We start from the raw sequence: 27,587 nt of genomic DNA on the forward strand, positions 1-27,587 counted from the left end.
GCGTGGCAAGGTGACATCCTTTGGTGCAGATGTCAACGTAAGCCCTACCCCTGCTTCAGAGACATGGGCCCAATCCTGCCCCCAACCTCTGCTGCATCAGCCGTGTTTTAAGAGCCTGGTTTCCCTCACATCCCCTTTTCCATCCCACTATTGCCAGATCTGCCCCCATCCCAGCAATACCTGCAGCCACAGGCTCCTTGCACTGCACGTTTGGCTGCAGGGTGTTGCATCGGATGAGGCACCCACAGTTTAAGCCCACCGTGTCCCCATGGCTGGGGGCTGGACCCAGCTGCCCTTATACCCCCCACCCAGTGGGGCCAGCAAAATGCCATCTCTGGGGTCAGCTATCTGCCCTAGTCTGGGGGAACTGGGGACCAGAATCTTGCCCCCACTACTGTCACACAGCCTCCCAGCTTCTGGAATGAGACTGGGGTAGCCCCCATGGAGGCTGGTGCTGTGCCTCCCCCGGTCACCTGTCCCTCCTTTGCCTGCCCCCCCCCCCCACCCCAGACACCTCCACGCTGTTCTGCTGCTGCTGTCCTGTTCCCACAGTGGGACTGCGCCACCCCCACTGCTCCCCAGGGGACGTGCCCATCGCCCTGGTGTCAGGGCAGGTCCTGAGCCACTTGTTTGCTCTGGCTCTGGGACAGGGCTGTTTCCCAGCAGCCCCGCGCCCTGTCCTTGCTGGGATTTCTGCTTTCCATGGCGTGGCAGGGAGCCGGCGGGGGCCTGGCTGGGGCCCAGCAGCCAGAGGCAAGGCAGCATTGTCCCAGCACAGCGAGCCCCATGCCTGCACCCCCTGCCAGGGCACTGGGGACACCAGGGGACCCCCACTCTGCTTTGCCCGCACCAGCTGCGTCCCAGGCTCAGAAATAAGTGCTCAGGACAGCCTCAAACCGAAAAGTCGTTTTATTGGTACCATACACGACTCATAAATGGCACAAACTATGGAGGGGAGGAAGGAAAAAAAAAAAAAAAAAAAAAAAAAAAAAAGAAGAAACAAAAAGGCATTACAGTGTGCCGGGGTGGGGGGGGGCAGTGAGGGGCTCTGCACCCTCCGTGGGAGCCCAGCAGCGTGGCAGCGAGAATCGTACCTTAATTGCAAAGCAGAGCCCCCCTCCCTGCCACACGGGGCTCCCACCCTGGGAGCCCACCCCCCACCTGCAAAGGGGCTGTGGGGACCCCCGTGCCTGCGCCCTCCGGCTGTGGGCTGCCCCTGCCGGGGCCCCGGAGCTGATGCCGGCGTCTCTGGGGATTCTGGGCTTGAGGCCAGGCCAGGGCTGAGCCAAGGGGCTCCCATCTCCCTGCCCGACCCCGGGGACAGCAGAAGGAAGGGGGACACAGGGTGTCCCCCACCCCAGCGAGGCCACCCTCTGCAGTCTCAGCCACGAGTGGGCAAGACACAGGGTGCAGGCAAAGCCCCTGCTGCAGGCAGAGCCCCCATGCAGGGGGCAGACCCTCAGTGACATCTGCCAGCCTCCAGCCCCATGGGGCAGTGGGACACGTGCGGCAGGATCCCCGGCAGGGAGCTGGGGGGTGTCTGGCAGAGAGAGTGGGGTGCACCCCCTCTCTCCCCCAAACTGCGGGGCTGCTCTGCCTGCCCCAGGCTCCCTTACACACACACAGACATACAAACCTCTCGCACACGCACTCTTGCAGACACCCCCCCCCTCCCCACCAGGGCAGTCCCCCCACCCCGGCCACCTCCGTGGCAGTGCTCACTGCAACCCCACCTCGGGGCTGTGCCGGGGGTGCCCATGGGCAGCCCTGACCCCCAGCTCCCCCCAAAACCCCGCTCCGAGGCTGCTGGGGTGAACTGGTGAGCACAAACACCCTCCCCTGGCACCTCCCATCTTCTCATTGGAAGAAGCCTTGGAAGGGATTTTTTTTTTTTTCTTTTTTTTTTTTTTTTAAACCAAAAAACCCCCAAAAATTATTATTTTTCTCATCGTTTCCCCTAACATCAATGGAGGCACCTGCTCTAGTGATAACACATTGAAAGAACAGTATCGTACACACTGTCTACAGCGCGGAAATGTACAAGCACGAGGTACACGAACCCGAGGGGGGGGGAGCAGGGACAACAGCACACAAGATTTACATTGAGGAGGGAGGCGGAGGGCTGCCCCCCCCGGCCCCTGGAGGGATTAGAAAGGAAGTCTGCAAAGTCTCTCCTTGGTTTGAAGCTCTCCGAACTGGATATAAAACGAGACTCCCAAGAGAAGAAGCCTGTACAAAAGTCAGGACAGGGTGAAAGGGCTCAGGGCAGGGAGGGGGGATCCGGCAAGGGGGCTGGGACGGGGTGGCGGGGGGCTTTTCCCATTTTTTTTTTCTTTCTTTTTTTTAAACTTACAATTTTAATAATATTATTTTTTTTTCTTAAAAAAAGACAAAAGTAGGAGGTACTGGGAGCCAGGGGTTGCAAAGGGGCCCCAGGCAGACTCACGCAGGGCTGGGGGAAACACAGGGGCTGCGGGCAGGGAGCGAGGGCACCGGGTGCTCTGGCAGAGCCGCGGGTCCTCCACGCCCCCCCCAGCCGCCCCCCCCCCCCTTCCTATATACAGAGTCCCCCCACGGCCGTGCTGTGCTCTCGCCCCTGGGGAGCGAGGGGAAGGGGAAGGTGCAGGAGAGCGAGGAAACGCGACACGGCCCTGTCCTCAACACCACCCCAGCGCAGCAGGATCCGACCCCAGCCAGAGGCTCCGCAGCAGAGCCAGCAGCACAGGGAAGGCTTTCCGTCACCAGCCCCACCACCGCCAGCCCCAGGCTGGGCTGGGGATATGCAACCCTGCTGCAGGTGGCTGCCCAGCGAACCCCAGCCGTAGGACCTGGGAGGAGGTGGAGGAGGGTCTCTGGGCTGTGCCAGACCACAACACATGGCATCTGCAGCCACCAGCTTCCCGTTGCGGCACCTCCCTCCTAATTCCCCCTACTCAGCAGGCAGGGGCTGGGCACATCGGGGCGGGGATGAGAAGGTCTCCAGGGAAGAAGCAGGGGGGAAAAGGGGGAATAATGAAGCTACGGCCCCGGAAACCTACTCCTCCCCTGGGGTCCAACGGGGAGGCAGGCGTGGGGGGAGCGGGGAGGCGGCGGGGGGAGGGCTGGGGGCTGCCTGCCTGGCGCGCACCCCAGGCCGTGCACCCCATCGGTCGCACAGTGCCGATCCGCCCCCGGTACCTCGCCGCTTCCCAGTCACTCTCCGTTGCAAATGTACAGGTAGATCGGTTGGGACTGAGTCCACAGGGCGGCGGGGGGGCCGTTACTGCGACGCCTGCGACGTGGGGTTCTCTGACTTGCTCTCCTGGCTGGAGGGCGGTTTGCTGTTCCAGGGGCTATTGGCCCCCAGCGCCGGCGAGTTGTTGAAGCTGTCCTCGTCGTCGATGCCATTGGCGGCGTCAAACTGCGTGTTCTCCAGCCGGGTGATGAGCCGCTCGTCCTCGTCCCCAAACTCCCCCCCCATCAGTGTGGGCTCGCCTACCACCATCACATCCTGAAAGAGGAGACGGTCCCGAAACATAATCGAGGTGGGGGGAGCCCGGGCCACCAGACCCCCCCCCAACACCGCAGGCCCTTTGCCCAACCGTGGGGCCACCTCCTCATCTCCGCTGCAGGATCTGAGGCTTGGGCACTGCACGGGGCAGCACATCCTTGTCCCCTTGCAGGGGAGCAGAGCAGCTCAGGGAAGGCAGCTGGGACACCCCTTCCTTCTCCCCGCCACCTGGAGAAAGCCATGGGGGCTCAGACAGGCAGTCCCTGGGGGTCTCCCTCTAGCCACTCCCTGGGACCAGGGCATGGACCCCTCCCACCATCCCAGGGGAGGAAGAGAGAATGGAAACGGGATGCTTACAGGTACCTGACTGGACAGGGCAAAGGTGCTGGCTGGGCTCTTCTTCTTGCTGTTGCTGTTGTTGGTGTTTCCCCCACCGGAGCTCATGGTGCTGCCCCCCGACATCTTCCTTTTCCGGCGCTTGCTGGGCTGCTGCCGTGCTGGCTCCGCTGGCCAAGAAGGGAGACACGGTCAGTCCTGATGAGAAGGAGCTGGTAGCCCCCAGCCCCTTCCCTGCAAACCTCCCTTCTCAGCAAGGACAATATTCCCCCCGGGGCAGCATCACCATCCTCCTCCCCTCCACAGCTTCGCTGTCCCCCAGCACAGGCAACAGAAGAGGCAGCAGGGAAGATTTCTGTCCCTGCTTTGCTTTCCACAAGCAGCAGGCAGCCCCCAGGCAGGGAGCGCTGGCTGCCCACAGCGCAGCTCTGCCCCAGCGGGAAGGCAGGCCAGCAGGAAAGGAAGCTGGCTGCCTGCCTCGCCACCCCCAGCCTCACAAGACGAGACCAGGGAGAGGCTCTGGGGCTGGGAGAAGCCTGTGCCGAGGGCAGGGCCTGAGCAGGCAGCCCTGGAGACCTGCAGGCAGCACAGGAGGCAGCACGAGACTCACCAGGTGGAGCAACCATCCGCTGCCACTTCTGGAAGAGGCAAGTCTTGAGGCAGTCCCGGGGACTGAGGCTGTAGGTCTTGTGCCGTGACATGAGCTCCTGCATTGGTTCTAGAATTACACAGAGCTGCAGGAGGCAGACAGACGCGAGGTTAGATCATGATGCTCCAGGCCCCAGCAAAAGCCCCTCTGTCGGGCAGCTGTCTCTGCTGCACCAACCCAAGCTGTGCTGGGAGCCTGCAGGCTCCAGCAGACCCACTGACCCACAGCTCTCGGCAGACTGTCTGCAAGCTCCCTCTCACAGAGCCTGCCCTGCTGCCTCCCCACACCCCAGGGCAGGCAGGTGTCGGACAGCAGAGAACACAAGACAGGGAGACCCTAGGCCTACCTGCTGGGAGCAGAGCTGCACCCCCCACCCCTTCCTGCACACTTACTCGGAGGTAGTTGAGTGTGGAGTTTGAGAGCCCGCAGCGGGTGATGTTCTTGGATAACTGGTCCAGCATCTGGGGGTCCTGTGCCTAGGAGCAAGAGGGACAGACAGCTCAGCTGCATCCGGGCTGGGGATGGCCCTCCAGGGGGAGAGGGTTGAGGTCCCCCCAGTCTGCAGAGCAGGGAGAGGAGCTCAGGAGCCCTGCGTCACTCATGCCCCGGGGGAGCTCCCAGAGCCGGAGCTCCCAGCGCTGTACTCACATGCATGGCAAGGATGCTGCGGGGGATGAGCTCTCGATGCTGGCGGATGCTGAAGTGCCACGTCTTTATCCTCATCATGTCATCGAACATGAACTCCAGGTAGAGCCGCCCCTCCACACACACCTGGGCAGGGCACTGGGTCAGGCACAGGCTGCCCCAGCTTCCCTCAGCCCAGATCCCCTGGGAACCCAGTACTGCACAACAGGACACCCTCCCAGTGGCTCGCCCCTGCCTGCCACGAGGCTCGGCACAACCCAAACCCACGAGCCCACAGTGGTCCCACAGGACCGCAGCCACCGTGAGGGCAAGCTGGACAAAGGCACAAGGGGCAGGAGAAGCTGTGGGCACAGCCAGTACCTGGGTGAACATCGGCTTGCCGTGCTGGGTGACCATGGTGCACTGGTCACAGTCCAGCGAGACAAAGTTGTTGTGGAAGGACTCCTTGGGGTGCTTGAGCACATAGTAGAGCTCTGTGGCCCCCCCTTCGAAGATGCTGCGGAAGTAACGGGGAATCAGAGTCCGGCCGATCGCTGGAGGAGGAAAATAAAGTCAGTAAACCTGGCTCACACAGATGAGCCTTGGGGCTGTACATGAAGAGGGTCCTCCAGTCCGTGCCACCTGAAGGCAGCTGAACTCTGACAGCCTGCCCACATCCCCTGAGCAGCACAACTGGAGTGTTCAGCTGGTACTCACTGTATCTCTTTGGTCCATCCTCCAAGCAGAAAGTGATTGTTAACATGGCGTCATCCTCAAAGAACTCCGTGGTGAAGGCGTCCCACCACAGATTGTCACATTCCTGGGGATGGCAGAGAGATGCTAGGTTATGGGGAGGAGAGACAGACAGACAGACAGACAGACAGACAACCACTGGCTGCCAGGCACAGCAGCCACGTGCTCAGCCCATGGAGGGCTACGCTCCCAGCTGAGCGCCTGGAGATGGGGATGGTGAGCCCCGTCCCATGGCCAAGTGAGGGACAAGTCACTCAGAGACCTGCACGGCAGGGCAGGACCCTGCTGCCAAGGCGGCTCCTCCTAAAGCCAAGGCAGCTCGCAAGGGCAGGCAGCACAGAGGACCCCATCCCCAAAACACACACCTGGGAGCGTCCTCCCACTCCTGGCTGCACCTCACTCCCCCAGCTCCCCACCTCTGTCCAGTTCTGCAGCCTCTTGTTGAGCTCAAATATCCTGTAGTCGGTCTGGTTCCCATACGGCGTGTGCCTCCTGCCCAAAGAGCAGAGCAAGCAGTCAGCAGGGTGGGGAGGGGTCCCAAGCCTGTGGTGGGGGGATGCACAGCCCATCCAGGGCTGGCCAGAGTCCAACCCCCGCCCCAAACCCGAGCCAGCAGTGTACCGGCCCCGCTGAGGCACCCCCACCACAGGCACAAGCTCCATCCCAGTGGGGTCCCTGCCAGCTCCCCCGTGCTTACCCGATTCCAGGCTCCAGGTATGTCGGTGGGTACATAGGAGTAGGTCTGGGGGGGGGGGAAAGAGATGCAGGCAGGTCAGTGCTGGTGAGGGTCTCCCTCCCTTCCCACTGCAGCTCCCCCTTCCCTGCCTACAGCAGCAAGCAGTCGCGCTTACAGGAGCCGAGACCCCACGCATGGTGCTCGCCGTACCCTGGCTGCAGCTGTCCAACAGCCCTGTGGGGCAACCTGCACCCCTGAAACTGGGCTCTGCCCCTGCATCGGTGGCTGCTCCACTGCCCCTGGGAGCTGGCCTGCGGCTCTCCAGGGACATGCACGACTCCCCTGCAGCTGGGGCTAGCGCCAGACAGGACAAAGGTTGGAGATGGGGCTGTTTTGGCAGGACCTGGGAGCGCTCCTGTCCTGGGTCATCCCAGGGGCTCAGCCTGGCAAGGGGCTTGGCCCCACCGAGCTCAGGGACCCAGGGGCTCCCCTCATCCCAACTATCACCCTTTCTCAACTCAGTCCCGCCTGTGCCCGCTCCAGTCCCCTCTCTCCCCTTGCACTAACTCAACTCCATGCACCAGTCCCCATACGCTGCTGGGGAGAGGGACGAAGAGACCCTGGGGTGCAGACTGCAGAGCACCCCCAACCTTGCAGACCCTCTCCCAGGCCCCAGCTCACCCCACATCTCGATCCAGCATGGTGCCCGGGTGGAAGGGGGGGAAGGCGTTGCCGTTCGGGGGCTCCTTTGGCGAGTACAGCTTGAACGACTTAGAGGAACAGCCTGGGGAGAGAGAGGGCATGGAGGTCAGCCAGGGGCACCCCGCAAGGACAGACACCCTGCTGCACGGAGGAGGAGGAAGGATGCAGGACCAGCGAAACCCCCCATCAGCACAGCCCTATCCCTCCTCTGCTGCCTCCCGGTGCCAGTCCCAGCGCCCTCACCCCACACACAGCTCCAGGCCTCCCCCCTGCAGGCTGGGACCCACAGGGTCAGGGCTGAGCTATTGGAATCAGCAGCCAGAGGGGTCTGCCCGCATCACAGGGATTTCCCACTAGTGCCCAGAGTTAGTCCGTTCTCAGCTGGCTGGGTTCTGGAGACGGTGCCCAGGGGGGACGGTCGAGCTGGTGGTGGGAAGCGGGGTTCCGGCTGAGCCCTATCCCTCCCTCCCGTGCGGCTCCTAATCCCACCGACCTGACCCAGGAATCACACAGGATCTTTTTGCTGACCTTTCTATTGTCATGGCGACGAGTGAATAATCACCCGGAGGGAGGATGGCGGGTCCCCAGGCAGCCACCATCTGCCGCTCGGGCAGGCCAGCGGCCACCCGGCTCCAGACGGATGGAGAGCTCCCACACACCAGCCCTGCTCACGCCACCCCAAAGCCTCGCCGCCCCCCGCAGCACTGGGACAAAGGACGAGGAGCCCAGGAGGGCCGCAGGGTGCGCTGGGGCACGCAATAGGGCACGCAACGCGTACGAGCCGGCACCCATCCCTGAAAGCAACCCGGGCACGCCACGGGAGACAGGGACGCCCGGCGGATCCGGCCACACTGGCACGGCAGCCCCAGCTGGGCTCCCGATGGGCAGCCGGGGGCTCCCACGCTCGCCAGCCCCCTCCCAGCACCGGGGCAGGTTCCCGAGAGCAGCGGCTGCCAGCGCCCTTCCCCGATGGCCGCGGGAGCCCCGGCACACCCGCGGCTGGCAGGACCCGGCACGCTGCGCCCGGGCGCTGCCGAGGCACGCGGGCCCGCCGGCGGGCAGCCGGGCAGACAGGCTGGCCTGGATGGGGTGCAGCACCAGGCGGGCTGCCAGGCAGCTCCCGCTCCACCGGCTCGGCCGGCCCCGCCGCGCAGGCACGTCTCCCCCCGCCACACACCCCCCAAGCTGGCTGCACCGGGCTGCCGGCCCCAGCTGGGGCCAAGGCGGGATCCCCACGGGCTGCCCGCCCCCCCGCAGCCCTGGGCCGGGCACTTCCCAACACCCACAAGCTGCCAGGGTTGTCAGCCGGGGCTCAGAAAGCAAGCAGCCAGCCCAGCGGCAGAGGGAAGCGTCCAGGAGGTGCCGGGCACACCGCTGCCCGTCCGGGCACTGCCACCCGGCCAGGCTGCGGGGACGGGACTGGAGCAGCTGCTTGGCTGCAACAGATGCAGGAGCGGAGCAAAAAGCAGCAGGGTTAAGGAAAGCGGTGTCACAGGCACACTGCGGCCTTTTAGTCAACAGAGGAGCCCAAATGACCAGGGCATCACCACCAGCCCTGCCAAGTTGCTTGGGACCCCAAGCGTGTGGTCGCAGGGATCGCCCACGCAGCTGAGCAAGCGAGGGCTAGTCAAAAATAGAGGGAGTCACCTCCCCAGTGCTAAATCCAACTTGCAACAGGGGAAATCTGCATTTCACTCCTTGATTCTTGTCTCCTTGGGGCCCCCGGTGCCTTTTCACTATGTTTCCCTGCGGCAGCCAAACCCAGCCTCTCCCAGCACCCACCAGGACGCACTGGTCCCGTGGGGTGGGAGCCAGCCCGGCCACTCCACCGGCAGCTCGCTGCTCCTGCTCCTTGCTCCTGCCCGCCTGCAGCGAGGATAAGTGGGGCTCGGCACAATTTCTCATACAGCTGCTAACAGCGTCGGCCCCTTGCTCTTACCTAACGTTTTCACAGACAAAATTTTTTTTAACAGGGAGGTCAGTGCTGCTGCAAGGGAATTTTTGCTTTCTGCTTTAATCCCTGTCAACTTGCGCCTAATGGAAATTATAATTCAACCGGAATTGCACTAGAAACTCAGCATTTCCATTTCCTCTCCGCTATTAAACGACACAGCGTCAAAACTGTGCTCGATGCATAGGAAACTTCCCAAAAGCACGTGTCTTCTGTTGAAAACAAACTGATCCATTAGGCAAAGACAGCAGCGGCTGGAGACAGGGAACTGAACTGCTTGTTTCTGGTCAACATGTCCTTGGTGGGGAGAAAAAAATCAGACCCAGCAGGACGCTTTGTTTTTATTCGCTGACAAGAGATGGGAAGAAAGAGCCCCCAAGGTTTCTTGCTGTCCTCAGTCCCAGTCTTGCTTCTCCAGCTGCAGGAAGGTCTCCTGGAGTGGTGAGACCAGGGGGACACATCACTCTCCACCCATTCTGCTTCTCATGCTCTTCCCTAGTGCCCAGCTCTTGGAGTTGGGACAGCAGACAAGCCAGCCCGCCGTTCCAACCCAAGCATCCATTTCCATCCTGGGCCTTCTCAAGCAGGTTAACACGGACACAACCTGCTTTTGGGGCTTCACTGAGTGACCTATCTCAGGATCTAAAGAAGTGGAAAGGAGCCTGTTACATGACCTCAGCAACACCATCATCCTGACCAAGTATTATTTTCAACACAGCATAAAATACATTACTGGATTCAGCGGTTCTAAATAACAATAGCCTCAGGATTTGATACAGGCTGTCCGAATTCTACAGTCACTGTAGACACTCACACTACATGCGTTACACAAAACAATGCAATTACTTCGCAGCAGCAGCATCAACACCAACTTTGACCTACATGAGGGTCACAGTGCCTGGTCTGGGAGATCCCTCCATCACCGCCGCTCCCCTTCATGCTGCCCCAGCTGCCTGCAAGCCTTGTCCCGCCAGGCACAGTGACCCAGGCCCGCAGGATGCATCCCTTCCCAAGCCAAGCCCAGTGCCTAGCCCCAGCTGACGCCTCCCCGTGCCCCTGCTCTGCCTCCTGCTTTGAGCATGGAGGATCCAGGCAAGCTCGGTGCAAGCAGGGATGATGCCTGGCGGCTGGGCATGAGATGCCCCTGCAGACCCCAAGCTGATGGGAGACGTTTCTTGTAGCCATCCCCAGGTGCTTGCCCAGCACTAAAAAACCACGTGCATGGTCGGCAAGGGAAAAAAAAATTAGGCTGACGCTGCAGTTGGCGAGCTACCGGCCTAGGCAGGTCCAGGCAAACGGCATGGCGCCCACGGCCAGGTGGGCGGCCCCACAGCTCCTCCTTGGCAGGGAGGCATGGGAGAAGGGAACCCCGCAGAGGGATGCCCTAGCTCAGCTTCCTCTGCCAAGGCCAGGTCCCCGGCCGGGGGCAGGACGGAGCTGGCTGGCGCCACATGGAGCTGCCACAAGAGATTGGGCAAGGAAGCAGGTCCAGGAAGCCGGGCTCCTGGGGAAGGGAAGGTGGGTGCTTTGCCTGTGACTCACGTACTGCCCAATCCTTCACCTGCCTTCTCCTCCACTCTCCCTGCCTGCAAGCTGCCAGCCCTGCGGGGAAAGCTCTTCAGGTGCGCTGGCTGCCTGGTTCACTGGAGCAGGAACAGTCAAGACCCTAACCAAGCTCCCAAAGCTGAGGAACATCAGGTTTCCCAAGAAGCCAAGAGCACAGCGGGCACCTCACAGAGCCACCACAGCCAGGAGATAGCAGGGCACAGAGACCAGCACCAGCCGGGGAGCTGCCTGCACAGGCAGGGGACACGCAGAGCCTTCCCTGGTGTCTGGCAGGGAGAAAAGCGCCTGCCTGCATTCCCCTCGCTCCATCCCGCAAAAAGCAAAGAGCTGTTGAAGACAAAAGCAAAGCAGCACAGGCTCCTACACCTGTGGTCACCAGCAGGAATCAGTGCTCCCCATCCCAGAGAACAGCTATTCCCGGCCAGGCAGACAGCGCACTTTCTGTGCAAGCTGCAAAGCTCAGCAATGAGGCAGGGGCTCCAGAAGCTAAAAAAAAAAAGAAAAAAAAAAAGGAAAAAAAAAAAAAGAAAAAAAAAGAGATTAAAATAAATGAAGAAACGAGGCTTGAAAGGGGCTGCAGGGTTACAGCTCAGCCAGGGAGCATCCTGCTCCTCCCAGCAGCCCGGCGGGCGAAGAGCGAGGCTGAAGAGCAAGGCTAGCCTTCGCCAAAGGCTGCCGATGCTTCCCGGCATGCACCCTGCCTGCTTCCTGGCTGCCTAACGAGGCTTTAAAGTGTAAATAGCGGCATTGTTTCGCAGGGCTGCCTCGCCGGGGTGTGGAAGGCCTGATAGCGGCTGGAAATCCATCTTCCCAGCCCAGCCTCGCTGGCAGGGCTGCCAGGCGGGCGCTATGCAGGAGGGTGCTAGGGAGAGCGGGTGCACGGCGGCGTCTCACATCATTCACGTGGCTTTGCCTGGTGTCGGGGAAGCTGGCAGGGCTGGGGAGCAAACACAGAGGGGTATCCAGAGTGACTGCGACAGGCGGAAGCACGCGGAGCAGTTCGTGGTGTGCCCCCACCAACCTGACTTCACCTCTTCTTTCTCCTGCTCTTCAGAGCGGATGGAAGGAGGCCAGTTGCAAACCCCGATGTTGTTACTGAACTGATGGCAACCCAGGCAGCACACACCGAGGCATGGCCTGAGGTGTAATCAGCTACAGTCTCAACTTGCAGCAGTCCCATTTGTTTTGAAAATGCAGAACTGGCCCAGCTGAAGCTCCCAGGAGGCTGGGCTGTCAAGGGAAGAGGAGATGCCGCTCCTGGAGGAGACTATGTGATGATGCCACGGACTCAGCAGCATCCAGAGACTGATCTCAGCCAGCAAGCCACCCAGCCCTGACCCACATGGAGGCACAACCTGCAACACTGCTGACCCTGCTGCATGCAGGGATTAACCTCTCACTCTTCTCAAGCCACACATCTGAGTTGGCCACAGAGCTTATCTTGACCGCAAGCTGCCTCCCTGCCCACACCATGTAGCCGTGCAGTGTCCCCTGCACACAAGGCGGCAGGGAGGGACTTGTGCCCCAGCTCCAGGTCGCATCCTGCAACATTAGTGCAAACCCCCCCACTGCAGCACAGAAACCACCCTGGACCAGAGGATGTTCCTCTCTACCCACTGACTTGCAAGTGCAGGGGGACAGCCAGAGAAGTAATAATTAGCTGCAGCTAATTACTACACAGTGACAAGTTTGATGCAGGGTACGAGGCGGCACTATCTGAAGTGCACTGGGTGAGGAGAGCCTGGGCTGGGATATGGATTTGTGGGTCACGACTCAGAGTGGTCCTGTAGCCTCAGCTCTGTCGGAGACCAGGGTCCCTTGGGAAGGCACCCTGTGGAGCTGGGTCCTCAGTGGGGACCCTGGAGGACATCACCGCCCTGCAGTAACCCCAGGGGCAGCAGGCGTCTCCCCTTTCCCGTTTCAGCCCTCAGATTCAGACACGTGGACGGGGATTTCTCTGGGAGGGAAAACGGGAGAAGAGCAAGCCCTGCCAATTGCAAAACAGCCTGAAAATTGAATCACGTCCAAGGCTGCAAGCCCCAGATGCAATCCCACAGATAACCCAGTTTCAGCTCCACTACTATCAACTTACCACGAGGCAGTCATTTCCTGCGACTCTCAGGGAAATATCCCACTGTCCCTAATTACTCCTTTCGGCTCGCCATCTCAAAGGCGATCCATAATCAAGCACTGCCGGTTTCAGCCTCAGGAACACACCTTTCACATTTTCAGCCACTTTTTCTCTCATCCAGACCCCTGCACCCTGCCACCCTGCAGGGCTCCTGCCGCAACCAGGCTCCCATCCCTCCCGCAGCATGCACCGGGGTCAGCATCGGCAGACAAACGATGTGGTGTGGGAGCCACAGGGCTGGAAAAAAAACCACCCTTGTCAGCATCCCATGAAAAAAAGCCTCCTAACAAACTAGGATTTTCATCTTCAAAGGTTTTTTAGGCTCTGCAGCAGCAAGAAAAAATTCACGGCCATAGCCAACCGCAGTGATGGTCCTGCAGAGTCTGCAGCCAGCATCTCTGCTTGTGCTCCCGGCTCCTTGCCCGCCACGCATGTGGTGAGCAAAACTACACAGCTCTGCACGGTGTTGTAGGGCTGCCGCTCAGGGCAGCCCTCCACAGGGGCAGGATCTGCCCAAGAGGGCTGGAGCCGAGAGCCACTGAGCGTGGAAGCAGCAGAGAGAGGCTGAGGTCCATTTCTCTGGCCGCAAAAGGCAAACGCCCAGGCTGATCCCCCACACCCACAGGACCCCCAGGTGCCACCACCTCGGAGCACAGGAGGCTGTCAGCCCCACGTGGCACATGGAGATTCATGATCCCGGGATGCAACACTCCGCCTCTCTCCCCCACCACTGCCAACGGCACCGAGTGCTGCACGCTGGGACGTGTAGTGTCCAGAGACAGCGGCCCTGCCGCCAACATCCTCCTCGCTCCAATGTTGCATCCTAGGTGGAGCCCCGCAGCCCTGGCAGCCAGCCAGCTGCCCGCTCCAGGGGGGAAAAAAGCTGGATAACTCCCACTGCATGGATGCGATGGGAGCTGGCACCTCCCAGCTGGCCGCGCTGGGGCGGTGCGTGCCTGGGGGCAAACCTCAACGCTGGGGTGCAGCACTCGCCCCAAGGTCTGGACCACTCACAGATGCCCATGCAGGGGAGGGACAGCTTAAGCATGGTGGGAACGTGCTCGCTGCAGCTTGCAAAGTACCTCCATCGCTTCTTCGAGCTGTCAGGGCAAGCCTCTGCCTCCCCTGCTCAGGCTGAACTTCTCTCTCTTTAGCACTCAGTTTAAGAGGCAATGTGGGAACAGCTAAGCGAAGGATGGGGCGGGCCACTAGCAGCTCTGGGGACACAGCAAACACTTGTGGTTGCCGGACTTGCACTGCGCCGCTGTGCTGGCAGCACGTGCTGTGCCTGGTGCCAGGGCTTTGGATGACCAGCGCAGGATGAGGCCAAAACCCCAGGGAGCAAAGGGACAGGGTATGGCCGAGCACACCTCCCTGGTGCTCCCAAGGCACAAGCAACTCAGCCCCAGTTCCAGCAGCACAGCACTGTGGAAACCATCTCCACCATTGCAGCGCAGCCCCAGGGAAACCCTCTTGGTTAGGCATCCCTGGTAGCACCGTCCACTCGCCCAAAACATCAGCAACTGGTGGGGCAGCAAACCTCATCACGGCAAGCATTGCAACCCACGCACGCACACACACACACACACACATGCACGCGCGTGGTGCAAACAACAGTGAGAGCACCCTGTCCCCGGGTTGCTTTGAAGACGGGAGGTTTCCAAGGGAGAAGGTCAGGAGAAGTCCTGCAGCTGCTCTGCCACCATGCAGGATCTGGTGTTCATATTTTTCACCTGGATCTCAAGCTCACACCAGTGCAGAGCTGCAAGCATGCAGAAGGCTGTCACACTGAGAGACCACGTGGGGACAAGCACCGACGCCATCCTACCAGCCATGGGACAGGAAAGGAGCCCTGGGGCTGGGCTGGCCCACCTCGCCCTTCACTCCCACATCACAAGGGGCTGGGGAGCTCAGGGCTGCCACTCTCGAAAAAGAAGCTGAAAGAGGCTCCAAGTCCCCAGCCCATGGCACCTTTGCTCCAAGCAAACTTCTGTGGCTTTTCACTGGACTCTTCCTATTTTAGATGGACTACGACCTGCTGTGGGTGATGTGAAAAGTCCCCACCGGATGATGGCAAAACCCCTGTATCACCAAATCCTCCAGCACCAGCCTGTCCTCCCTTAGATCACAACTTTTTCTTTTTGAAGGAACACAACTTGCATGTTGGTCTGCTCAGTGCTTCTCTCCCCAGTCTTTAAGGTGTGCTCGCATCACAGACCTGGGATTTCTACAAAATCTGGACAGCAAAGACCACATTCAGTTCCCCTTCACTGAAAATCACAATTCTCCCATGAGAACACTCCAAAACCTGAGGTTTTAAAGAAAGAGTAAGGACGCTGAAATTTACCCGTACTTACAACAAAAGCAGTAAGAGCTGATACTGGCCGGCGCTGGAGAAATTGCTGCAAAACTGCTACGACACGGTATTATCGAAAGCACAGGGAGAACAAACAGGGAAGATCCCAGGAAAGGGTGTTTGCTCCCACACCTGCCTGGCCCACCAGACACCCAGGAGCCTGCTCAGACCCTCCTGGCAGAAGGAAGCAGCCAGGGGTTTGCGATGCGTGGGGGGTGCACCGCTCTGTGCCCCAAAAGGTGACTCCCCACAGGGCGCCACAGCCCCTGCACCCTTCGCTCACACCTCACCCAAGGACCAGCCGCCACCTCTCCTTCGGGCTCCTGCTGCAGCACCAGCCTTGGCAGAAGCCGGCGGCTGCTCCACAGGCTCCCGCCGCGGCACCTGGCCCCTGCCAGCCAGGGCTGCAGCGGGGGGATCGGGAGCTGCTCCAGCCGAGGAAGCGCTGGCCCGGGGTGCTTATCTTATCGGGCTGGCGGGGACCGATGGAGGTCAGGGCAGGGCTCGGTTGGCCACCTGAGATGAGGGCAGCCTGCTCTCCCAGGGGGGCTTCAGGGGAACACCCCCCCAGATAAGACACCCCTCTGCAGCCCCGGCACGGGCATGCCCGCCGATCCCTGAACTGGAGCTACAGCGCTGAGTTTCCCCCAGCCCCGAGGATGCTGTGCCCAGCCCAGCCCCGGCTCCTGCTGCCCCGGGCCCAGCCGGGGCTTTGTCTGGCGGAGAAGATGCGCCCTCCCCGCCAGTCGCTCCCGAGCCCCGACCCCCCGGCGGGGCAGCTCCCACAAGAAGGTGTGTGACCCCCCCTGCGTTTGCGCCCCTCGGATCTTTTCTTCCCTTCGAGGCACCCGTGGGAGGCTGGCGCGACCCTCCGAGCTGCGGGCAAGGGCGAAGTTGCAGCCGGCAGCGAGGGGAGCCGGGCACCGGCCCCGCAGCCCCGGTGACAGCGCGCTCGGGGGGACCGGGAGGGCGCGGGGCAGCTGTCAGGGGGCTCGGGCAGAGGAAGGAGCCGGGGGAAGAACAAAGGGAGCTGCGAGCTGGGATGGAGCAGGGCACGGCGGGGCACGGGGGCTGCCGGCAGCACCCCGCGGGGCTGGGGGTGCCTCTCCGAGAGCCAGGACCCGCGGGTGGAGCGGGGAGCCCGGGCGACAGGCTGGGAGGCGGAGGCGCGGGCAGGGCGGCCGGCGGGCAGGGCACGAGCTGGGGGGCCGGGGGTGCACGGGGGAGCCGAGGGGGACGGGGCAGCTGGGGAGGGATGGAGAGGAGCCGGGGAGGGAGCGGGGAGCCGGGGACAGGGACGGGGCCGGCGCGGGGGCAGAAGGGGCGGGCGGGCAGGAGAAGCAGCGGGCGCAGGCGGGCGGGGGGCTGCAGCGGAGCCCCCCGGGCTACACGGGGGGCCGGGCGGGGAGCGGCGGCGCGGCCGCGCACAACTTCGCAGGCGCGGGGGCGGCGCGGGCGGGACCCCGGCCCTCCTCTCCGCCGCCCGAGCGGGGCCGCCACCGGGGCGGGGGGGGTAGGGGGGGCAGGCGGCGGCGTGCGCGGCGGCAGGCCGGGACCGGGAAACTTCCGCGGGGGGGTGGGGGAGGCGGGGTGACTCACGGCGCGGGCGGCGGGCGGGGGTCCGGCGGCGGCGCGGGCGGCGGGCGGGCGGCGGGCGGGCGCTGGGCCGCCGCGGGGGCGGGGCGGGCGGGGCGCGGGGCGGGGCGGGGGCGCTTCCTTTGTCTGCGCCGCGGCCGGGACCACAATGGCTGCGGCGGCGGCGGAGACCGCTCCCCCCGCACCGAGGCCCTCACCCAGCACCGCCCCGGCCCCTGGCCGCCGGGGGGGTAAGGTGGGTGCCCGCGGACCGGGGGTGACGGCCAAAAGGGGGTCCCCAGAGAACTGCCCTCCCCCCCACCCGTACCGGCGCTCACCGGGATGGGCGATGCAGGAGCCGCGTCCCGCCGAGGAACTCGGCACCGGCCGGGGAAGGCTTTGCTCCCCCTGCGAAAGTTTCAATAAAAATACACCTTTTGCCTAGTTTGGTTTGGGGGTTTCTTTGAAGTTTTTCAGGATTTTTCTGCCTGAAACTTGTTTCCCTTTCCCCCGGTTTCTGGCGATGAAAAAAAAAAAAAAAAAAAGCAACCGTTTCATTCGGGAGGGGTATTCAAACGTGCTGCCTCGCAACTGCCAGCAGACCCAAAGGGTCTCCTCTCCTTGAAAAAACTGAAGCTCTTCCATTAAAGCGTTTACAATTTTTTTTTAAAAAACCGAAATTTCCATTATGAAATTTCCATTAAAACAAACAAACAAAAAATCCTATTTTTTTCCGGTGCCCCCCTTGCCCCAGACCTGCCCCTTGCAAGCTCCTGCTCCCTGCCCTTCCAAACCAGACTGGCGCAGACCTACGGTCCCAACCCAGCTGGAGAGCCCTGGGGCAGCAGGGACATGAGCCAGGACCCCAGAGCCCAGACTGGTCCCCCCTCCCCGAACCCCAGCACCCCCGTCCCTGGGTGCAGAGCCATGCTGGGCATGCAGGGCTGTCACAGGCACGCACACGCACGCGTTGGTGCATCTTGCCCTGTGCACGCTGTCGGGCCAGCATGCGCTTGCACGTCCCCCCAAACACCTCCCGGCACACCCCCGGCCGGGTGTGCGCCCACGCCTGGGGCATGCACACCTTCCCACACCTCCTCGCTCACACAGCCGGGCCCACGCCTCTTCCCCTCCCCACGACAGCAGCCGTGGGGTGAGGCAGCCACGAGTCCTGCCAAGAACGCTTGTCCCCCCCACACTGCACACACGGCGGGTGTAAAAACCTCAGCCATGAGGTTCTGGGGGTGTCCTCTCTGTGTCCACACACCCCCAAAGCCCTGCACCTGAGGATTGGACCACTCCCCAACCCGGTGTTCTGCTGTCTGGGACCACTGCTGAAGAGGAACAGGCAGGAGTGGCTCTGCGGCAGCATCCCCCCACTCCTGTCCCCTGCCCCTCAGCCTAGCAAGGCTCCATCCCCACGCTGCTCCCTGTCACGCCACCATGCCTCCCCTTCTCCTTGCAGGTTAACCTGCAGTGGGCACCACTTTCCAGGGACACGTGGGTAAACAGAGTGAAACTCTGTAAAACACAGATAAACAGAGAGAAAAACTAATTGTAAACCCCAAAACCGTGGTGCAACCCTGCTCTGCAAAAGGCATGCGCAGCGGGAGGTACCCATGCTGTCAGCAGCATGGGAACCAGGCACAAGGGACGCTGCGAGTGCCGTGACACGCTGCCACATCAAAGTCTGTCCCCCTGCCAGCCCACATCTGCGTGGCACCAGGTGAGATGGGGCTGCGGCAGGCTGCCACCCACCCATCGTCAGGCCAAGAAACCACACTGGCCGTAACACCAGTGACAGCTACAGGATGGCACAGCCCTCCTGGTCAAGACAGGCACTAAATACAGCCCACCCGCGCCCCGTTCCCTCTCCAGGGCTCAAGGATGCACAAGGCACAGCCAGCCACCAGCACTCAACACTGCGCCATTACTGCAAAATACTGCAAAACACTGCAAAAAGGGATGTTTTGCCCCTGTACCAGCAACTCCTGGTGCTGGTGCCATTACCGGGGGATCAAAGAGGAGCCCCCACTGGTCCCCAGGCTCCATGGCCCGATGCATCTACAGCAAACATGCCCCAAGCAATTTATCCCGGGGCTCAGCAGCCCTCCGGGACCGCTCACGTGTCCCTGCTCGGCTCTGACGACAGCGCTGGACTGGTCCACGTGGCTGCAGCAGCCCCAGCTGTTTATGGTTATAGCCGAGTTAATAATTAAATAGATGCTGGATGGAGAGCAGAAGGGCTGGGATGCAGCTGGGAAGCGTGTGTGGCAGCGACGGTGGTGGGGGGAGCCCCTTCCTCGCGATGTGCTCGTGCCTGCAGTGCGGGGGGGGGGAGCAGAGGGTGATTCCACCTCCCCAGGTTTTTGTGATGGGGCACCGCATCCCCTGGATCCCAGCCTCCGCTCTCCCCCTAGCAAGGGCCCCACGCCTGCCTGGGCTCCGACACCCGGTGCAGGTCTCGGCCAGGGAACCAGCAGCAGCTCAGGAGCAGGAGTGAACCCAGGGATGCATCCCGGCCAGGCAGATGGGAAGGGCCCAGTGGGGACCACGGCAGCCGGGGGATGCCCGGGCCTCTCTGATCCCTGTGGCTGGGGCTCGGTGTGCCCACAGAGCGCGCGGGAGGGATCCCAGGCAAGCAGGGCAGCAGAGGCAGAGCATGCTTGCACCGACACCCAGCCGGGGCCCCGGCAGGCACAGGCGCAGAGCAGGGATGTGGACGCATGCTTACGTAAAAAATAAGAATAATAAAAATCTGCTAGCTCTGCAAATGGCACAGCCTGCACAGGGGAACGGACTGACCTGGCACTGCCAAACCTCCTGGACTTGTCCAAATAGCAGCGAGACCGGGGCACTGTCGCACGCACACAGTCACAGCCTGAAGCGGCACCCCAGAGCCCCCCTTTCAGCAACACAACAGCCATCCCCAACAAATGCCACCGCCTTTCAAACAGGTTGCTTCCCTGTGTCTCAGGGAGGGGCTTCTCTCTCCCGTAAAACCATGCACACCTGGACCAAAGGAAGATGGGGGGTCTGGAGCAGGAGGGGCCCCCTTTTCTGGCTGGAGAAGGCACAGCTCCGTCTCCCCCACCCGGGGAGAGAGGCTTGGGGGAGGCTGGAAACTCAACGGTGAGTCATGCAGGGCAGGCGGCAAATCCTGGGGGCTCCTGGAATTAACCCTTCAAAACCAGAACTGCTTCCAGACACCCAGCAGCAGGAGGAAAGCCCAGGGGCTGGGGGAAGAGCTGGCTGCTGGGGCAGTGTGGGACATTACATGGGTCACATCTCTGAGCAGGGAACAGCAGAGACAACTCGAGTATATCAGCACTGGACAAGGAGCAACCAAGAGCGCGCACATGTGCCCACCCCTCCAAAACAAGAGAAGATGGAGAAAGATTACAGGGGGGTGCAGGACCTCAAAGTGCATGGGGTCCATATGGGGTACCTGCCCTCACATCACACCTTGCTCCAGCGTGGCGGGTCAGCTGCAGCGCTGCCTGGCCGGCCACAGGCTCCAAGGGGAAGGCGCAGTCTGCAGGCAGGCTTTGGGAGGTCCTGCCGGCAAGGGGCTTCCCTGGGGACCAGCACCAGAAAATGCCCTGCACTGTTCTCATGCTGTCCTTGAGACACCTCAACATGCGTCCTGCAATAGCTCAGTCCCAGCGTGGCCACCCGCAGCAGTAAGCCCCAGCCCCTCTGGCAGCAGCCCCGGGCCAGCCTGCCAGAGCAGCAGGGTTTTAAGGCTCCTCAGGAGGCTCCAGGTGGATTCTCTCATGTTACAAGAATGGTTCATTTTACAGCCCCTTTCCTGGCCTGGGATCCCATGGCGGGGAGGGGGTGACATGCGGCATGGTTGCACAGCCCCAGCACCCCATGTCTGCCCACTGTCCCCCGAGAAGACCTTCACGCCGCCCCAAGGGGCTCACGCTGCTGCTTAAAAGGGAAACCAAAGCACAGCCCTCAACACCCAGCGCCACAGTTCCAGGGACTCTCACCCCAGCTGGGAGCACACCCCGGTCCCCGGCTTGCAGCTCCCACTCCATACCCTCCCCTCTGCCTCCCGAGCCACAGCAGGACCCCCAGCATCCCCACAGAGAAATGCACGGCTGGGAGCTACCACCCACCAAACCCCAACCCCCCAGGGGTCAGGACAGGGCTAGCATCCCTCCTGGTACCCACGTGTCACTGTGCCCTGCACCCTGTGCTGGAAGCCCTCCAGGAGAAGGCAGGGGACATCTCCTGGGGCCACAGCTGCACGTGGTTGACTCGAAGCAGGTAAGTCTCCGACGGCAATGCCCACCCCCCCACCCCCCGTGTGCCAAGCGCTCCGGAGCGGCTCTCCGAATATAGCAGCATCAAATAGCTCCATCAATAATGCATTGCTTCTGCTTCCTCTCGCTGCCGTGTTTTCGTTGCTAACGTGCGCGTCCTTCCTGTTAGCAGCGGCTTCTTCCCTACCAGCTAGGCCAAGCAGGGACACGGCCACCATGGGATGGGACAGCAGCTCCCATGTCTCCAGGCCCAACTCCCACCAGGAGCAGACATCCAGCCCCATCCACCCTGCTCAGGGGCAGCCTGCAGTTCGGGGGAGACGTCGCCACCAGTCTGAGCCTCCTGCTGCGCACACACTGGCGGCAGGCAGGGTGCCTTGGCACGCTGGGGCTGCCCAGAGGATTTGGCAGAGGCCGCTGAGCTGGGAAGAGCGTGACGGCATCTCCCTGGCCTTGGTGGGGAAATGCCCCTCTGCGAGGATTTCTGGCAGCCTCGTACCCTCCATGCCCAGGTGGCACCCCCACTCCTGACTCCAGGCACTGCTCCCCCATGCCAGGCTCCTCCGGCAGCTCTGCACCGCTGCACCAGAGCTACCATCCCCGGCAGGGAGAGACTCTCGCTGCCTTGCTGCTGCCTGCCCCTGCCCGCAGCTGCCCCGGGCTCACCCTGGGCCAGTCGGTGCAGGCAGGTCGCGGCGCCCGGGCCTGCCCCGTGCCTGGCAGAGCTGCGTGCCAGTGACACGGTGTGCTGCCATCAGCTCCCACCGGCAGCGAGGCAGGAGCCAGGGTGGCAAAAGCTTGCACCCGCTGCCCTGGAGGAGAGGGAGGGTGGGCAGCTGCCCACAACAGGCAGGGGCAACCCCTGCCCTCGGGAGGAACCCCCAGGGCTGTGAATGACCCTGGCTGGAGGAGGACACATGTGGCAGAGCAGAGGTTGGCGCAGCTGGCTGCTGCAGAGCGGGGGGGGGGGGCACAGGAGCTGCCCCCACCGTGGGGGGCTGACACCCTGCCAGCCATCGCCCAGCACCATCCGTGGCAGCCCAGCCTTGCTCAGGCAGCAGCTCCACCTGGGCTGCGCTGCAGAAACCTGGCTGCGCTCCCAGCACCAGCCCCTCGGCGTGTAGGAGGGGGGCCAGGGCTGCTGCTCCTGCAGAAAGCAGGAGGGCCCCCCGCCCCCTGCCTGCTACCCCCACGCTGTGAGGCCATCCTGGGGTGCAAGCACCCTCACCCTGGTGCAGGGGCACCTCCGGGACCCGCCTGTGGCTCCTGCAAAGCCGGGGGCACAGCAAGACTTGTAAAGGAGGGGCAGGAGCTACACCCCACAGGGCACCACACACACCCCCCAACACACACCCCACCCCCACCCCCGAGAAAGCAGCTGCAGAGGGGTGCAGGCAGGGAGTTATCAACTGCCCCACGGGCAGGGTGGGGTTGGGGCCAGGCAGGGGCTGGTGCCTGCAGCAGAGGAGATTATGCCCCTGGTCTAACGTTCACCCTGATCAGTGCCCTGCCTGGGAGGGAGAGGGGTGATGGGGGGGGCAGTCTGACAGCTCTGGGCAGGTCCTGTCCCTCCCAGCGCCCACCAGCACCCCTTCCCATGGGGGACATCCCAGGCTGGCACACAGCCCGTGCTCCCGCACCTCCATGAGCACGCTGCAGCAAACCTCCCAAAAACACGCCAGCATCATCCCTGCTGCAGCCACCCCATCTCTGCCCAGCAGAGCCCCAGGACAGGGGCTGGGGGTCCCAGGGGGATGGCTGCCATCATTCCCGCCTCAGGTGGGGCCCAGCAGCCCCCTGGCAGCCCTGCCTGCTCCCCAGCACCCTCCCCCCCCCCCCCCCCCCCGCACCGGCAGGAAACCACAGCCCCAGCCTGCAGGCAGGCCGATAACGGTCACCCAGCCCCATCCTGCCGGCACCCACCGCCACCCCGGGGAGAGGGCACCCAGCCCAGCTGCCCCGACACCCACTGCTCAATGTAAAGAAGGGGTACACCCACACCGTGGGACCCGTGTCACCCTGCATGTGACCATGCGTGTCACCATGCACGCAGTGCAGCGTGCCCCAGGACGCGCTGGCAGCTGTCACGCATGGGCACAGGGGCTCCTGGCATGCTCCCGGCACACCACGCAGCCCCACACCTCGTGTGTGCAAGCAACACGGATGTGGCTGGGGAATCCCACAGCAGAGGGGGGAGGAGAGGGTGAGCAAGCTGAACGAGCAGAGGTTGGGCAGGGGACGCCTGTGCCACTACGGCCTCTGCCCTGCCTGGGGGCATGTAGCCACCCAGCTAGCGCATTGCTGGCCACAAGCACTCCAGGGTTGCAGGGACACCTCCCTGCCCCGGGGGCTCCCATCTAGCTGGCCGGCACCCACCCACTCCTCAAGGGAGCAGCTTTCACAGCAGCTTTGTGTTGAGCAGCTAACACCATTCCTGGAGTAAACTCGGAGCCTGGCACACACACACAGTGCTGAGCCCGCTGGTACAGCACTCACCCATCCATGTCTCCCCAGGCAAAGCCGAGCCCGCAGCAGGGTGAGCTCGCACCGGCCCCAAGGAGTGCTGTGGTGTGTCCAGCCTCATGCCGGTGCCCGAAGCCCTGAGGAACTGCCTCGCCAAGCCCCGGGTAGCCACAACCCCATCCTGCCTTTGCCAGAGCACACCAGGTGCGGGAGGGCAACGCAACACACATGGCATGTATCAGGCGGGCGCGCTGCTGCACAGAGGGGGACAAAGCAAACTGTGTGCTCCATCCAAGCATCGCCGCCAACATGAAGAGAGCCTAGGCAAGAGCATATGGACGTGCAGGATGAGGCCTCGGGACCCCCACTACTCCTTCCCCCCAGCACACCCAGGTGCACCCCAAGATGCCAGGCAGCCCTGGGGGGCGTTTTAGACCCAAGAGCCCATACGTGTCAGGGCTGCCTGACCCCCCCGCCGCAGCAGTCAGCCCGCTCCCCGCTGTCCCTCTCCCAGCGCATCTGTCGCAGGAGGCATGTGGCACAGCTCGGCCTCGTGACAGCGGGGGACGCACAGCGCCAGCTCGGCAGAAGGGAGGGAAATGGCAACGGCTGTCCCACGGCTGGCAGGTCCGTCCCGGGACCCAAAACATGTGGGTTGGGAAGTCTTCCCTCCTGCCAAAGGGGCGCACAGGCAGGCTCCCTGCGAGGTGTCCTAGGGAAGGTGATGACCTCAGGAACATCGTTTCCCAGAGCCAGCCCTGTGGGGAGGCAGCACAGCTCTGCTCCCCTCCTCCCCCTCTCTGCACCGACACCATGACTACAGGGGAAAAAATAATGATAATAATAAAAATAACTAAAAAGGAAAGCACAGAGCATGCTGGGAGGCCAGTGCCCCCAGGGGTCAGGACCCCGCTGAGGTCAGGATGCCAAGACCTGCCCGGTGTGAAGTGCTGAGCCGAGCGGCCGGCTGCCAGCCCCGCTCCGGGCAGCCCCGGCACCAGCACCGGGTGGCTGCCGCCCCGGCCTCTACTGCCTCCACCCCGAGCCTGGCGTGCTCTCCCTGCTCACATCTCCATTTCTGAGGTAGGGGCTGAACCCCCCCCCCCCTCCCCCCCCGGTCCTCCACTGACCCCAGCAGCTCCCCACCGCCCTCGGGCACAAGGACCTGGGCAGGTTTCAGGCTGAGCAGCGCCGCCCCAGCCCCAAAGCTCTTGCAGAGGCGGGCACGCAGCAGGGAAACACGCCGGGGGGCGGTGGCGTGTGTGCAAGAGGAGCTGCAGCAGGGCAGGATGTGCCCCCTGGGAAGGCGGGGAGCGTGTCGCCCCCCTGGGAGGGCACAATTTCGAAGGGGAACAGCCAAGACACCCCCCACCCCCACCCCCCCAAGCAGCAGCTCCCAGGCAGGAAACTCCTCCAAGTTAATGCAGCCCCGAAGAGCAGCCTGGGCAGAGCAGCTCATTAAATGTTTCTGGCTGGCGGGAGGCCAGCGGCAGAGCTTGTTTTTTCTATATTCCGATAAACAGTGCGAGGAGGGGAAGGGGGAGGGGGTGCAGGCTCTGGATGTGCCACCCAGCCCCGGCGGGGGAGCCGGGGGGGGGGGGGGGGGGGGGGGGAGAGGCAGGGGGCACACGCGCGTGTGCACGCACGTTGCACGCACCCGCATGTCCTCCCCGCCACAGGGGAGCAGGCAGCCAGGGGGTGGACGACACACACACACGGCACGACACACGCCGCCATCCGCAGGGATGCTCCCAGCTGCAGGGTGACCCCACGGCCCCCCATCACCGCACCGAAGGAGGACCCCCCTCTTTGCGCCCACCAACATGGCGATGACACTCCCGGTGGCACGGGGCCAGCTCCCGGGGGACGAGACACGGCCCCCCCGTTAGTCGCCACCCTGCCTTCGCCCCAACCCCTCCCCCCCCGAGGCAGGACCCCTGCCAAGGCTGGGGGGCTGCTGGGCGGGGGGTGGGGGAGCCCCCCGGGTGCGGGGTGCCTGCCGGGGCGGGTGCTGTGGCTGCTCGGCCTGGCTCGCAGGGAGGTTCACGTGACTTTCTGCTTGAGGAAGCAGCGCTCTGGCAGCTTCCAGTGGGAGATGGAGGAGGAGGATGGGGGAAGGGGCCGCCTGCCTTCATGGAAACACGGCGGAGAGGCACAGGCAGCGCAGGGGCGGGGGGCCGCCGCGCAGGGGCACCCCCCCACCCACCCGCCCGCCCCGCGGATCCAGCTGCGAAGCCCTCGGCGGAGGCAGCCCCGAGGGATGCACGGGGACCGGGTGCTGTCACAGTGTCCCGCTGCCCCCCCTCGCAGCCCCCCAGCACGGGGGTCCTGGCCTGGCAGGAGGCTCCCGCAGGACAACCAGGACACCGGAAAGCTGTCACAGGAGGTGGGCTGAGGAGCAGCCCTGCTGTCCCCCACAGGGACCCCAAGTGCTGGCCGCCCAGGGCAATGGCAGAACCCCTTCCCCAGGGCCCCCAGGCCGGGTTCCCCCCCCCTCTTTTGCAACCCATTGCCACTGGGACACGGAGAAGGCTCCGGCCGCCCCCTGGGACCCCCACCTTCCCAGCACAGGGCCATCCCACGGACCGGTGCAGGCAATGTGGCCAGGCCGGCCGCCCCAAGCCTGACCCAGAGCCCAGGCACCCGGGAGAGCATCCCTGCAGGAGCAGCCCGCCAGCTACTGAGACCTCACCAACTTGTCACACCCCCTGGGGTACCCCAGCAGCCCCGACCACCCACCGGGGCCAGGATGGGGAAGGGGACCCCCTCAGCAGGCAGCGCATAATGGCCACGGTGAGGGGCACCCTGCACCCACCGGCAGCATGGCCAAGCCCCTCCGCAGACCCCGTGCCCCACACCCACGTGTTACGCAGGGGCACCCCACAGAGCTATTTGCCACGGGGCTTGCTTCGGGGTCACCCTGGCAGCGCCACCCGCACACCTGCCCAATGCCCCTGCGGCACCCTGCCCGTGGGGTCACAGCCTCAGGGCTGGCACTGGCGCCTGTGCCATGGGGACCCCAGCACCCCTGCTGCGGGGTCCCAGCCCCACAGCCAGACCCCAGCACCCATGCCCTGGGGACTCCAGCCCTACAGCTGGACCAGAGTAGCCATACCACGGGGACCCCGTCCCCATGGCTGGACCCAACGGCCACGCCATAGTGCTGGGACCCCAGTCCCCGCACCTTGCTGACCCCTGCCCCATCACCAGGGCCATGGGGACCGCAGCCCCGTGGCCAAGCCGCAGCACCCACGTTGAGGAGTTCCCCACCCCAGAGCAGCTCCCAGCAGCCGTGCCCCGGGGACACAGCTCCACCGCCAGCCCCCAGCCCCACCACAGCCTGCCACCAGCATCAATGCAGTGGGGGCCCCAGCCCTGCAGCCAGACCTCACTCCCCATGCTTTGGGGACCCAGTCCCATATCGGGTCCCCAACGTCGACGCCGTGGGACCCCCAGCCCCACAGCCAGACCACAACACCAACGCTACTGGGGACCCAGCCCCATGACGGGCCCCCAGCCCCACAGCCAGACCACAACACCTATGCCGCTGGAGCCCCCGCCCCATAGCGGGCCCACAGCCCCACAGCCAGCCCCAGCGCCACAGGGTCCCCAGCCCCACCGCCGCCCCCAGCCCCGCACCCGGCCCCCCGCCGCCGCCGCACTCACCAGGGCATGCACAGCCCACTGACATCTTCACATGCCTGGCCCGGCCGGGGGTCGCTGCGCGCTGCCCGGGCCGCGGGGGTCTCGCATGGGCGGCGCGCCGCGGGGTCCGGCGCGGCGGGCAGCGGGCAGCCCCGCGCGGCCGCGGGCACGGCCACGGCCAGGGGCGGGCGGGCGCGCCGCGGACCGACGGCGGCGGCGGGCGGGGCGGGGGCCGCGGCGGCGGAGCGGGAGCGGGGGCGGCTGCGCCGGCGGCGGGCGGGCGGGCGCGCCTCTGCGCGTGCGCGGGACGTCCCGTTCACCCCCCCCCCCCCCCCCCCGCAGGCGCGTGCGTGCTGCGTGCGTGCGCGCCCCCCACCGCCGCCGCGCGAGCGCGCC

The 27,587-nt window shown here is 63.8% G+C and overlaps 1 protein-coding gene across 2 annotated transcripts; it reads right to left on the bottom strand.

Moving 5' to 3' along the window:
* Positions 1-893: 893 nt before the first annotated feature.
* On the bottom strand, positions 894-27,421 carry LDB1 (LIM domain binding 1). 2 transcript variants are annotated; one of them, XM_056352800.1, is made up of 11 exons: positions 27,213-27,421; positions 7,210-7,312; positions 6,550-6,594; positions 6,269-6,344; positions 5,817-5,919; positions 5,481-5,653; positions 5,124-5,246; positions 4,868-4,951; positions 4,437-4,560; positions 3,854-3,996; positions 894-3,490 (listed from the first exon to the last, which is right to left on the bottom strand). In XM_056352800.1, the coding sequence occupies exons 1-11, from the start codon at positions 27,235-27,237 to the stop codon at positions 3,260-3,262; spliced, it is 1,230 nt and encodes a 409-aa protein (XP_056208775.1). In that variant the 5' UTR covers positions 27,238-27,421; the 3' UTR covers positions 894-3,259. The 2 variants fall into 2 exon arrangements, with proteins under 2 accessions (XP_056208775.1, XP_056208774.1); XM_056352799.1 differs by having other exon boundaries at positions 3,848-3,996; positions 27,213-27,419.
* Between the last annotated feature and the right edge of the window lie 166 nt (positions 27,422-27,587).

This window comes from Falco biarmicus, chromosome 9, assembly GCF_023638135.1.
Source record: "Falco biarmicus isolate bFalBia1 chromosome 9, bFalBia1.pri, whole genome shotgun sequence".
NCBI classification, from domain to species: Eukaryota; Metazoa; Chordata; class Aves; order Falconiformes; family Falconidae; genus Falco; species Falco biarmicus.

Coding starts and splice junctions, on each gene's coding strand:
- LDB1 (XM_056352799.1), bottom strand. CDS start 27,237: ATGTCAGTGGGCTGTGCATGCCCTG. Junction 4,952..5,123: donor GCAGCATCCTTGCCATGCAT/GTGAGTACAGCG, acceptor TCTTGCTCCTAG/GCACAGGACCCCCAGATGCT. Junction 3,491..3,847: donor CCCTGTCCAGTCAGGTACCT/GTAAGCATCCCG, acceptor CTCCTCTTTCAG/GATGTGATGGTGGTAGGCGA.